Below are 13,552 nucleotides of genomic sequence, written 5' to 3' on the forward strand. Positions count from 1 at the left end.
TGGCCAGGAGAGGGCCTTCTCTGGGAGGAATACACATAATCCTTCCACAGCTGAACTGGGCCCACAGGGCTGAGATGTGTGCAAAATTAATTTAATGTGGCTGGGATAACTCAGAGATTCTGGTCACTATACCCTAACTCAGGTAAAGCTTATATTTTCAGTTTATTGCACCACCAGGACAGGAGCCCCAGAGTTATCAGGTTTTTGGAACGTGGCTGCATATTTGAAATGAAGCCCCTGTGCTGCAGAGACTTGGGTGTCACTGCAGCTGTAAAGAGGGCACCTGTGCCACTGGTAGATCCAGTGTTGGGAATCAGGATACTGATGAAGCAGGGCACAAGCACACACTATGCTGCTGGCATGGAGCTTATGAAAGAGGACTCTGATTAGCAGATCTCCCTTTCATAGATGGAATTACCCAGATCATTGTATTACTTAATACAAATCTAAAAAGCTAGGACTTTCACTTCCTTGCCAGTTGGCAATTCATCACAGGGGCTAATGGTGGCTGAATGGAAAAGGGAAGCTGCATAGAGCTCTATGCTGTCAGGAACGATGAATGGAAAAGAGGGGACTCATTCAGAGGCAATTTCTTTCACTGTGTTGTGTTCAATGTTCGTGATACAGCAATGTGGAGTAAAGGCAGGTCCAAGGTATGGGGTTCGAATTGGGTGGGGGCAGGATGACTATGCGGTTGGTGGGGGAGGCCACAAAGAATACAGGGGTAGGAGAACATAGTCCCGCTACTTTTGTTTTACACTTGGACCCCTGACAGGGTGTCACATCTGAGAGAGGAGAATTAAGCAACCATCAGCACCTTATACCCTCTGCCTTTCACCCCTTTATTTCTACTTCTGCGAACATGTTACAGGCCCCCGCTTGGTATTGATTTTCTGGCAATGATTATTGGAGTCCAGTGTCAAACAGGGTCTGCAAACACTGTGGACCAGTCACGAGTCAGCAAAGTGCCAATGACCTCCAACCGCCCCCTTCTCTGTACTTCAATGCCCCACTGGCACAGGTCGCAGTCCTCCAGAGCTCTGATCCAGAAAGAGAGGTCGAGACATGGATGCCTCCAGCAAGACACTGCTGCTCCTCACACTGCTCTCCACCCACTGCCTGGCAGCCTCTGTACCCCACGGTGAGACCCCCCGACATTCTGTGTTGGGAGGAACAGGAAAGGAATGAATGAAGAGGGTCGTTGTCAGTCTCTGCACCAGGGAATTATCTAAGTTAATAGTCAATGATTTCCCATGATGCATGATTGCCCACTATAGTCTATGCCAGCTAAGGCTGCTGGGAATTGTAGTCCAAGCCATCTGGGGAGCCGATGGGCGGAGACCCATAATCTAAGGGGAGAGCGAGGACCTAGAACACCACTGGGTGTGCAGGAGACAGACCAATGAAAGGATTTGGGAAGGCCTGGGGTCAGAGTGCAGGCACATCTCACTGAACAAAGCAAGGTCATGTTTGCACCAGTTTTATTGCTTACAGAATATAGGTCATTTTTCTCCCATCCAGACATCATAAAGAGTTCTGAAGTGCTCCAAGAATGAAGTAGCTGAAGGGAGAGTGATGAAGGACTTCTCTGAGAATGCCTGCGCATCATCCTCCCCCATCAGCTGCCGAGTTTCTCCAGGTTCATGCATCTCTCCCACACTTTATAACATCTTTACTAAGCCGCTCTTGGACCACCTTGACTCGATCGGCATAGCTTGTACCAACTATGCCGACGACACACAGAGATTCTCCTCCTACTGCAAAGATTCCACCACCCTCAGCTCCACTTACACCACTATTCAATCGTGGATGTCAAACCATGGCCTCTGCCTTAACGATGAGAAAACTGAACTTCTCATTGTTGGGCCGGCACCAACATAAAAAACACTTGATCCACTTTATTCCAACTTCAACATCGATGGTGCTGTGATCCCGGTCTCCTCCTCGGTAAAAACTCTGGGTATCTATCTCGACACCAATATCTCCCTATCTCACCAAATAAGGGCCATCTCCCCGGCAGCTGCCTACTCAGTACAACTTCTCAATGCCGCCAGGCCCTTCCTGATCTCCCTGCTCACCTCCCATCTCTCCTTCACTTACCTCCTTCCACCTGATCTCCCTGATCTCCCTGCTCACCTACCAGCTCTCCATCACTTGCCTCCTTCCTCCTGATCACCTCACATCTCTCCATCACTCGCCTCCTTCCACCTGATCTCCCTGCTCACCTCCCATCTCTCCATCACTCGCCTCCTTCCACCTGATCTCCCTGCTCATCTCCCACTTCGCCATCACTCACCTCCTTCCACCTGATCTCCCTGCTCACCTCCCATCTCTCCATCACTTCCCTCCTTCCACCTGATCTCCCTGCTCACCTCCCATCTCTCCATCACTCGCCTCCTTTCACCTGATCTCCCTGCTCACCTCCCATCTCTCCATCACTCGCCTCCTTCCACCTGATCTCCCTCCTCACCTCCCATCTCCCCATCACTTGCCTCCTTCCACCTGATCTCCCTGCTCACCTCCCATCTCTCCATCACTTGCCTCCTTCCACCTGATCTCCCTGCTCAGCTCCCATCTCTCTATCACTTGCCTCCTTTCACCTGATCTCCCTGCTCATCTCCCATCTCTCCATCATTTGCTTCCTTCCACCTGATCTCCCAGACCACCTCCCATCTCCCCATCACTTGCCTCCCTCCACCTGATCTCCCTGCTCACCTCCCATCTCTCCATCACTCGCCTCCTTCCACCTGATCTCCCTGCTCACCTCCCATCTCTCCATCACTGACCTCCTTCCACCTGATCTCCTTGCTCACCTCCCATCTCTCCATCACTTGCCTCCTTTCACCTGATCTCCCTGCTCACCTCCCATCTCTCCATCACTTGCCTCCTTCCACCTGATCTCCCTGCTCACCTCCAATCTCTCCATCACTCGCCTCCTTCCACCTGATCTCCCGGCTCACCTCCCATCTCTCCATCACTTGCCTCCTTCCACCTAATCTCCCTGCTCGCCTCCCATCTCCCCATCACTCGCCTCCTTCCACCTGATCTCCCTGCTCACCTCCCATCTCTCCATCACTTGCCTCCTTCCACCTGATCTCCCTGCTCAACTTCCATCTCTCCATCACTTGCCTCCTTCCACCTGATCTCCCTGCTCACCTCCCATCTCTCCATCACTTGCCTCCTTCCACCTGATCTCCCTGCTCACCTTCCATCTCTCCATCACTTGCCTCCTTCCACATGATCTCCCTGCTCACCTCCCATCTCCCCATCACTTGCCTCCTTCCACCTGATCTCCCTGCTCACCTCCCATCTCCCCATCACTGGCCTCCGTCCACCTGATCTCTCCATCACTTGCCTCTGTCCACCTGATCTCCCTGCTCACCTCCCATCTCTCCATCACTTGCCTCCTTCCACCTGATCTCCCTGCTCACCTCCCATCTCTCTATCACTTGCCTCCTTCCACCTGATCTCCCTGCTCACCTTCCATCTCTCCATCACTTGCCTCCTTCCACGTGATCTCCCTGCTCACCTCCCATCTCGCCATCACTCGCCTCCTTCCACCTGATCTCGCTGCTCACCTCCCATCTCTCCATCACTTGCCTCCTTCCACCTGATCTCCCTGCTCACCTCACATCTCTCCATCACTTGCCTTCATCCACCTGATCTCCCAGATCACCTCCCATCTCCCCATCACTTGCCTCCTTCCACCTGATCTCCCTGCTCAGCTCCCATCTCTCTATCACTTGCCTCCTTCCACCTGATCTCCCTGCTCACATTCCATTTCCCCATCACGTGCCTCCTTCCACCTGATCTCCCTGCTCACCTCCCATCTCTCCATCATTTGCTTCTTTCCACCTGATCTCCCAGATCACCTCTTATCTCCCCATCACTTGCCTCCTTCCACCTGATCTCCCTGCTCACCTCCCATCTCTCCATCACTCGCCTCCTTCCACCTGATCTCCCTGCTCACCTCCCATCTCCCCATCACTTGCCTCCTTCCACCTGATCTCCCTGCTCACCTCCCATCTCTCCATCACTTGCCTTCATCCACCTGATCTCCCAGATCACCTCCCATCTCCCCATCACTTGCCTCCTTCCACCTGATCTCCCTGCTCAGCTCCCATCTCTCTATCACTTGCCTCCTTCCACCTGATATCCCTGCTCAACTCCCATCTCTCCATCACTCGCCTCCTTCCACCTGATCTCCCTGCTCACCTCCCATCTCCCCATCACTTGCCTCCTTCCACCTGATCTCCCTGCTCACCTCCCATCTCTCCATCACTTGCCTCCTTCCACCTGATCTCCCTGCTCACCTCCCATCTCTCCATCACTCGCCTCCTTCCACCTGATCTCCCTGCTCACCTCCCATCTCCCCATCACTTGCCTCCTTCCACCTGATCTCCCTGCTCACCTCCCATCTCTCCATCACTTCCCTCCTTCCACGTGATCTCCCTGCTCACCTCCCATCTCCCCATCACTTGCCTCCTTCCACCTGATCTCCCTGCTCACCTCCCATCTCTCCATTACTTGCCTTCATCCACCTGATCTCCCTGCTCACCTCCCATCTCTCCATCACTTGCCTCCTTCCACCTGATCTCCCTGCTCACCTCCCATCTCTCCATCACTTGCCTCCTTCCACCTGATCTCCCTGCTCACCTCCCATCTCTCCATCACTTGCCTCCATCCACCTGATCTCCCAGATCACCTCCCATCTCCCCATCACTTGCCTCCTTCCACCTGATCTCCCTGCTCAGCTCCCATCTCTCCATCACTTGCCTCCTTCCACCTGATCTCCCTGCTCACCTTCCATCTCTCCATCACTCGCCTCCTTCCACCTGATCTCCCTGCTCACCTCCCATCTCTCCATCACTTGCCTCCTTCCACCTGATCTCCCTGCTCACCTCCCATCTCTCCATCACTTGCCTCCTTCCACCTGATCTCCATGCTCACCTCCCATCTCTCCATCACTTGCCTCCATCCACCTGATCTCCCTAATCTCCCTGCTCACCTCCCATCTCTCCATCACTCGCCTCCTTCCACCTGGTCTCCCTGCTCACCTTCCATTTCCCCATCACGTGCCTCCTTCCACCTGATCTCCCTGCTCACCTCCCATCTCTCCATCACTTGCCTCCTTCCACCTGATCTCCCTGCTCACCTCCCATCTCTCCATCACTCGCCTCCTTCCACCTGATCTCCCTGCTCACCTTCCATTTCCCCATCACGTGGCTCCTTCCTCCTGATCTCCCTGCTCACCTCCCATCTCCCCATCACTTGTCTCCGTCCACCTGATCTCCCCATCACTTGCCTCCTTCCACCTGATCTCCCTGCTTACCTCCCATCTCCCCATCACTTGCCTCCTTCCACCTGATCTCCCTCCTCACTTCCCATCTCCCCATCACTTGCCTCCTTCCATCTGATCTCCCTGCTCACCTCCCATCTCTCCATCACTTGCCTCCATCCACCTGATCTCCCAGATCACCTCCCATCTCCCCATCACTTGCCTCCTTCCACCTGATCTCCCTGCTCACCTCCCATCTCCCCATCACTTGCCTCCTTCCACCTGATCTCCCTGCTCACCTCCCATCTCTCCATCACTCGCCTCCTTCCACCTGATCTCCCTGCTCACCTCCCATCTCTCCATCACTTGCCTTCATCCACCTGATCTCCCTGCTCACCTCCCATTTCTCCATCTCTTGCCTCCTTCCACCTGATCTCCCTGCTCACCTTCCATCTCTCCATCACTTGCTTCCTTCCACCTGATCTCCATGCTCCCCTTCCATCTCTCCATCACCTGCCTCCTTCCACCTGATCTCCCTGCTCACCTTCCATCTCTCCATCACTCACCTCCTTGCACCTGATCTCCCTGCTCACCTTCCATCTCTCCATCACGTGCCTCCTTCCATCTGATCTCCCTGCTCACCTCCCATCTCCCCATCACTTGCCTCCTTCCACCTGATCTCCCTGCTCACCTCCCATCTCTCCATCACTTGCCTCCTTCCACCTGATCTCCCTGCTCACCTCCCATCTCTCCATCACTTGCCTTCATCCACCTGATCTCCCTGATCTCCCTGCTCACCTCCCATCTCTCCATCACTCGCCTCCTTCCACCTGATCTCCCTGCTCACCTCCCATTTCTCCATCACTTGCCTCCTTCCACCTGATCTCCCTGCTCACCTCCCATCTTCCCATCACTCGCCTCCTTCCACCTGATCTCCCTGCTCACCTCCCATCTCCCCATCACTTGCCTCCGTCCACCTGATCTCTCCATCACTTGCCTCCATCCACCTGATCTCCCTGCTCACCTCCCATCTCTCCATCACTTGCCCCCTTCCACCTGATCTCCCTGCTCACCTCCCATCTCTCCATCACTTGCCCCCTTCCACCTGATCTCCCTGCTCACCTCCCATCTCCCCATCACTTGCCTCCGTCCACCTGATCTCTCCATCACTTGCCCCCTTCCACCTGATCTCCCTGCTCACCTCCCATCTCCCCATCACTTGCCTCCGTCCACCTGATCTCCCCATCACTTGCCTCCGTCCACCTGATCTCCCTGCTCACCTCCCATCTCCCCATCACTTGCCTCCTTCCACCTGATCTCCCTGCTCACCTCCCATCTCCCCATCACTTGCCTCCGTCCACCTGATCTCCCCATCACTTGCCTCCGTCCACCTGATCTCCCTGCTCACCTCCCATCTCCCCAGCTCTTGCCTCCGTCCACCTGATCTCCCTGCTCACCTCCCATCTCCCCATCACTTGCCTCCTTCCACATGATCTCCCTGATCTCCCTGCTCTGGCTCCTGTAATGATGCATTAGCCTGACCCGGTGTTACTTCAACCTCTTCCTCAACAGGTGTAGCTGCTTCCAATCCAATGGTGCTGAGCAGCGATGGGTGGCTGGAAGGACTGCGAATGACTGTGAAGGGAACGGACCAGGCGGTCAACGCGTATCTGGGAGTTCCATTCGCTAAACCGCCTTTGGGATCAAGGCGCTTCTCTGCTCCGCAACCAGCGGAGCCATGGACCGGTGTGAGAAACGCAACATCTTTTCCACCTACGTGAGTACTTTGCCTTCTCTGGACTCGGCTTCTCGATCGGGCATGACACCAGCGCTGGTCATTGGGCCGGATTCTCCCAGATCTGAAATCCAGCTAAATATGTCTCCCCGGATCTCACAAGCAGGCAAAAAACATACAACCTTCAAGGGTTGTCATGGTTTAAATTAGCTTGTGTTGCCCACGGTCGAGAGACTTACTGCTAGACCACTTGAATGTCTGTTCAAATTACACCTGAATATGCTTGTTAGGATTTATCTCAGCAGGACATATTTATACATGATTTGTAGATTTAAAAGGTGTGCACCTTTTATTCTTAGCTTGCCACATCATAGGAAACACTTCTCCTCTCTTTTACTATTTTGTAGGTGTTAATAACGAGTTCATTTGCTGAGATGGAAATTATTATTTATGGGGGCAGGGAACTTAGAAAAATCTCCCACATTCACTAACTGCTCACTGCCTCACTCCTGCCATCACTACATGCCACCCACTCTGGCTGGAAGACACACTCTGGCTGAATGACCCACTCTAGGTGCATTACCCACTCTGGCAGCATGGCCCACTCTAGCTGCATGACCCACTCTAGCTGCATGGGCCACTCTGGCGGCATGGGGCACTCTGGTGGCATGGGCCACTCTAGGTGCATGGGCCACTCTAGGTGCATTGCCCGCTCTGACTGCATGACCCACTCTAGCTACATGACCCACTCTAGCTGCATGGCCCACTCTAGCTGCATGTCCCACTCTGGCGGCATGGGCCACTCTGGTAGCATGGACCACTCTAGATGCATGGCCCACTCTAGCTGCATGGCCCACTCTGGCGGCATGGGGCACTCTGGCGGCATGGGGCACCCTGGCGGCATGGGCCACTCTAGGTGCATGGGCCACTCTAGGTGCATTGCCCACTCTGACTGCATGACCCACTCTAGCTACATGACCCACTCTAGCTGCATGGCCCACTCTAGCTGCATGGCCCACTCTGGCGGCATGGGCCACTCTGGTAGCATGGGCCAATCTAGATGCATGGTCCACTCTAGCTGCATGGCCCACTCTAGCTGCATGGCCCACTCTGGCGTCATGGGCCACTCTAGGTGCATGGCCTACTCTAGCTGCATGACCCAATCTAGCTGCATGGCCCACTCTAGCTGCATGGCCCACTCTAGCTGCATGGCCCACTCTGGCAGCATGGGCCACTCTGGTAGCATGGGCCACTCTAGATGCATGGTCCACTCTAGCTGCATGGCCCACTCTAGCTGCATGGCCCACTCTGGCGGCATGGGCAACTCTAGGTGCATGGCCTACTCTAGCTTCATGGCCCCCTCTATCTGCATGGCCCCCTCTATCTGCATGGCCCACTCTGGCGGCATGGGCCACTCTGGCGGCATGAGCCAGTCTAGCTGCATGGGCCACTCTAGGTGCATGGGCCACTCTAGGTGCATTGCCCACTCTGGCTGCATGTCCCACTCTGGATGCATGACCCACTCTGGCTGCATGTCCCACTCTGGATGCATGACCCACTCTGGCTGCATGACCCACTCTAGCTGCATGACCCACTCTGGCGGCATATCCTCATCTGGCTGATGCTGCTCTCTTGCTGGATGAACCCTCTCTGGCTGCTGAACCAACACTGGCTGGAGCACCCCTCTCTAGCTGCATGACCCACTCTGGCTGCATAACCCCCTCTGGCAGTATGGCCCTCACTGCCTGCTTGACAATTTTATTTATTTTTATTTATTACATTTGAATAAACGCCCAAACCCTTGATATGATATGATATGAGATGGCATTTGTAACGCACCTATACACAAGTGTTTCAAGGCGCGTATCACGTTTCAATTGCGTATCACGGCGTAAGTTACATATATCTTCGTTAGCAAGTTGAGGTTTCATACATCTTTCTTGATAGTTGAGAACATATCTTAGTGATCAGGACAGGGTAGCATTACTTGATCTATGAAATGCCACAAGAATGTTCTAGTTTTGCTAGGTTTTACCGTCTGGGGCAAGAAGTATATGAGAGAGTATTAGTACTTGTTGAACAACCAGGGTTTGAGTTGTTTTTTGAACTTGGGTAGCGATATTGGTGGTGTGGAAGAGAGTTCCAGATGCGGGGGGCTGCAATGGTGAAGCTAGAATTACCTGTTCTCGTGGCGGTGAAGCGGGGAATGTGCAGTTGGATATTTGCATTGGATCTAAGGGATCTCAATGTGTTTTTCGTGCAATGCAATTGTTGAGGTAGGTATGGGCCGTGTCTGACAGGCATTTGTGGGTGATGGTGAGTGTTTTATGGAGGATTCTGGCCTGTACTGGGAGCCAGAGGCTAGCTAGAGGATCCGCTCTGACCGGATGATGCACTCTGGCTGAAGGATCGCCTGTGGTAGCATGACCCCATCTGGCTGCATGATCTCCTCATGCAGAATGGCCCCCTCTGGCGTCAAGACCCTCACTGACTGCCTGCTGGACCATAACTGGCTGGATGATCCCTCTCTAGCTGCATGACGCACTCTGGCTTCACAGCCTCTCTGGCTGCATGACCCCCACTGCCTGCTGGACCATCGCTGGCAGGAGCACTCCTCTCTAGCTGCATGACCCTCACTGCCTGCTCGACCATCGTTGACTGGATGGTCCCTCTCTAGCTGCATGACACACTCTGGCTGCATAGCATCTCTGGCTGCATGACCCTCACTGCCTGCTGGACCATCGCTGGCTGGATGGTCGCTCTCTAGCTGCATGACACACTATGGCTTCACAGCCTCTCTAGCTGCATGACCCTCACTGCCTGCTGGACCATCGCTGGCTGGATGGTCCCTCTCTAGCTGCATGACACACTCTGGCTACATAACCCTCTCTGGCAGTATGACCCTCACTGCCTGCTGGACCATCGCTGGCTAGATGGTCCCTCTCTAGCTGCATGACACACTCTGGCTGCATAGCCTCTCTAGCTTCATGACCCTCACTGCCTGCTGGACCATTGCTGGCTGGATGGTCCCTCTCTAGCTGTATGAAACACTCTGGCTGCATAGCCTCTCTAGCTGCATGACCCTCACTGCCTGCTGGACCATCGCTGGCTGGAGCAACCCTCTCTAGCTGCATGACCCTCACTGCCTGCTCGACCATCGCTGACTGGATGGTCCCTCACTGCCTGCTGGATCATCGCTGGCTGGAGCACCCCTCTCTGGCTGCATGACCCTTACTGCCTGCTGAACCATCGCTGGCTGGAGCACCCCTCTCTAGCTGCATGACACACTCTAGCTGCATAGCCTCTCTGGCTGCATGACCCTCACTGCCTGCTGGACCATCGCTGGCTGGAGCACCCCTCCCTAGCTGCATGACACACTCTGGCTTCACAGCCTCTCTGGCTGCATGACCCTCACTGCCTGCTGGACCACCGCTGGCTTGAGAACCACTTGTTAGGAAAGAATTTTCTTTATAGCACCTTTCCCTCCATTTTTATGGACCCCCAAACCTTTTGCTTTTATTTTAGAATTGGACCTGCTCTTTTTGCAGTGAAGTGAAGCCTTCAGCCTCATCTGTTAAGGGGAAACTGACATGTCCTTCAGGCTGTCAGTACTGGGAAACATTGTTTACCTTAGTCTAGTTACTTTGTTGCCCCTTTGGTAACTCTTGTCATTGTTCAACTCATCTTACAATGCTGTAAAATGGGCTATATGTTTGTTTTACCTTAGACTAACACTCAGAGGATTTTTGGTTACTTTAGGTGTGCCTAAGGGACAGACTGGTGGCAGAAGTTACCTTTTGCAATTTTGTACTGTATTTTACTTCAGAATTACCACATTTACTGTGTTTGGCTACCTACTGTGGCTAGTGTCCAAACATGGTCATGACACAAGGTTTCTCGTTTGTCGCTTGGCCATCTTGTTACTAACCCTTCTTCCTGGCCTGTGAGGCCAGGAGAACCCTCATATATTGTCCAGTGCCTGGGAGTGCTGAGGCTTTTCACAGGCCACTGCAGGGCCATGTGTGTGTTTGCTGCTGGGAAGTGGGATGGGACTGTCTGGTCCCAATAGAAAAACTGGTTCCAGTGTGTCTGAAAGGCATGAATGAGATGTGCAACCAGTGGTCCTGATTGGACCACTGCTGGGGTGTGTGTGTGGGCTAGATCTGTGATTGGCTAGTGGGTTTGTCGGCTCTTACCTGCTTTTTTAATAAGAAGAGGTCCCCTGCTCCCATTCTTCAGTGATCCTTGAAGAAACTGAGGGGGGCCAAGTATCATGACCAGCTGCAAGACATGTCAGGAGACGGTGGACCCATTGGAAGCAGGCCTAACAACCAACTTCTGCTGCTCTCCTGGAAATGCCCTGTTTTGCAGGTGATCTTCAGCAGTCCTGCGAAGGAGCTGCGACCCTTGGAGTGGAGTGAACATCCATTCTTGACGTCAGCTCGGAGTCCTGCAAAGAAGAGCCCTCAGAAGTGCCCCTGGATCACCCAGTGGCTGCTCAGCTCAGAGTTTGGGCTACTGTGCGGCGGAAATCACCATTCTGCATTGAGGCCTGGATCTTGGGGGATCGACAGCTTGTGCTACAAGACTCACCTCTGCCAAATTTCGTGGATCCAGCATCAAGGACACCCGAGATAGGAGGCAAAGTCTGTCCCGGCAAGTGTGTTCCCCTGCTGTTTCTGAAACAGCTTTCCTTCATCCAATACTGTGTTGAGAGGGGCCCTGCATCGAGTTCTTCTGCATTTGCCAATCTGAAGGCTTTGAACCAGCATTTTTCTCTGACTGGAGAAGTGCTCGAGCCTGCAACCCCTGGGCATCCGGGACCAGAGCTGAAGGCGGGAAAATTGATGTTGGACACTCTTCAGAAGACAAGTTGGAGGAACATCCAGTCGAATGAACGTTACCAGTTGGTAAGTAACTTGTTCATCAAATGGATTGTGTCCTCCAACGTATTCTTCATCTATGATATCCACGTCCTAAGAAGATCGGAGTGTGGGGGGTGAGTTGCAATGGTACTTACCTGAACCCCTATTTCCCTTTTAAAAGTTTGTTAACTTTAAGAAACTTTTACAACAGTTTGGCTTTGCCATTGCTTGATTGTGCAAGCACTCTGAATGTTTTCCTGTTTGCTGTTGAGGCTCTAAGTTAGGCGCTTTCTTCCACTGCTCTTGTATCCCAAACGTAGGGTTTTCTCCATTCACTGTTGAATCTTAAATGTAGGCATTTCTCCATTCTCCCTCTCACTGCCATAATTACATCTAGGTGGTGCTACAGCAATGCCAAAGTTGATTTCTGACCTTGTCCATTCCTGTGTCATAGGAAATTCGGAGCATCTATGTTGCTGCTGCCAAGGTATGAACTAGGCCTTTCCCTCTCACTGAAATAGCTGAATCCTGGTGATTACATTCTAGCCATCTTTCAGCCCCCCACATTGAAATCTTGGTGTTACCACTGTAGTTCCATGGTTGATTTAGAAGTCTATCCTTTGCTGTGACAAACTCAATTCTGAGGGCTGTCCGTTACTGTTACGTGAGTGTAGTACCATAGTCTATTCTTGGTGACGCTACTTTCTATCCCCGCAATTCTAGCCCAGGACATACCACACCCAGCTCCCCCATTTTTTCCATGCCCCAGTCTTCTACTCTCTCTCAGTAGTCGCCCCATGCAGCCAACACGTCTCCACACAAGGGCCACTCATGAAGCACACTGGCGCACCACTCGTCACAACCCCCAAAAACCCCCAGTCCTCTCCACCCATTATGCTGCCCACCCTTGGGCCTCCTGTGGCATATCGCTCCCTAAATGTGATTAGTTGGAACATAGACTGTCGTCGCTGCTAACCATTTTTATCCCAGCCGCAAGAACAGAGAAGAAGAAGTAAAATACCTGAGCAGGTGCCCTGATGTAGAGGGGCAGGTGGATGCATTTTCCCTAGCTCCCGCCCCCTCACCTCCATCATACTTGAACTGCAGGAGAAAGGCTATATGTAGGCCCCCATGTGTTAGGCCTATGCTGCATTGAGTGTATGAGAGAAGATATGCACTGAAAGAGTGGAAGGTTGCTGTATGGAAGGATGTCAGCACGCACCACTGGACATCATGGAGCGCTGAGTGACATCTGACGAGGACAGGGTGTTGTCATGAAGAAGATGTATGAAGCCATGCTGAAGCGGTAGCTGAAGTGACAAGAGAAACACATACAAAACGATAAAGTTATCATGAATGCAGAGAAGACAAAGTAACTTGCTGACCAATAAGAGTAAACACACAGTCAAGCAAGGTAGAAAAAATACTTAGAGTTTGCTATAGAGGGATATATAAGGTGATAGGAAAATGGACGCAGGCTCACGTAGATATTCAATTCAACTACCTCAGGAGCCGATCAGCATTGCAGAGTCAGGAGACTTTGGAAGAACAGCTTTGTGTGCAAAACAAAGATGAGTCAATGCTGGCTTGGGATCAAGGATGCTATTGTTAAGGAACAGCTGCAAAGCACGAAGGGAGGCAGATGGACGAGTAATGGACGTAAGACATATTTCT

The 13,552-nt window shown here is 52.8% G+C and overlaps 1 protein-coding gene across 1 annotated transcript in view; it reads left to right on the plus strand.

Annotated features, from left to right (window-relative positions):
* The first annotated feature begins 1,022 nt into the window (after nucleotides 1-1,022).
* LOC138570298 (fatty acyl-CoA hydrolase precursor, medium chain-like) overlaps nucleotides 1,023-13,552 on the plus strand; it is a 373,857-nt gene continuing 361,327 nt past the window's right edge. Inside the window, exons 1-2 of the mRNA XM_069649072.1 lie at nucleotides 1,023-1,141; nucleotides 6,851-7,055. Coding sequence (XP_069505173.1) covers nucleotides 1,066-1,141; nucleotides 6,851-7,055 — 281 coding nt within the window. The 5' untranslated portion in view covers nucleotides 1,023-1,065. The remainder of the gene's footprint in view (nucleotides 1,142-6,850; nucleotides 7,056-13,552) is intronic.

This window comes from Ambystoma mexicanum, chromosome 2q (assembly GCF_040938575.1).
Source record: "Ambystoma mexicanum isolate Mex_15411 chromosome 2q, UKY_AmexF1_1, whole genome shotgun sequence".
NCBI lineage: Eukaryota > Metazoa > Chordata > Amphibia > Caudata > Ambystomatidae > Ambystoma > Ambystoma mexicanum.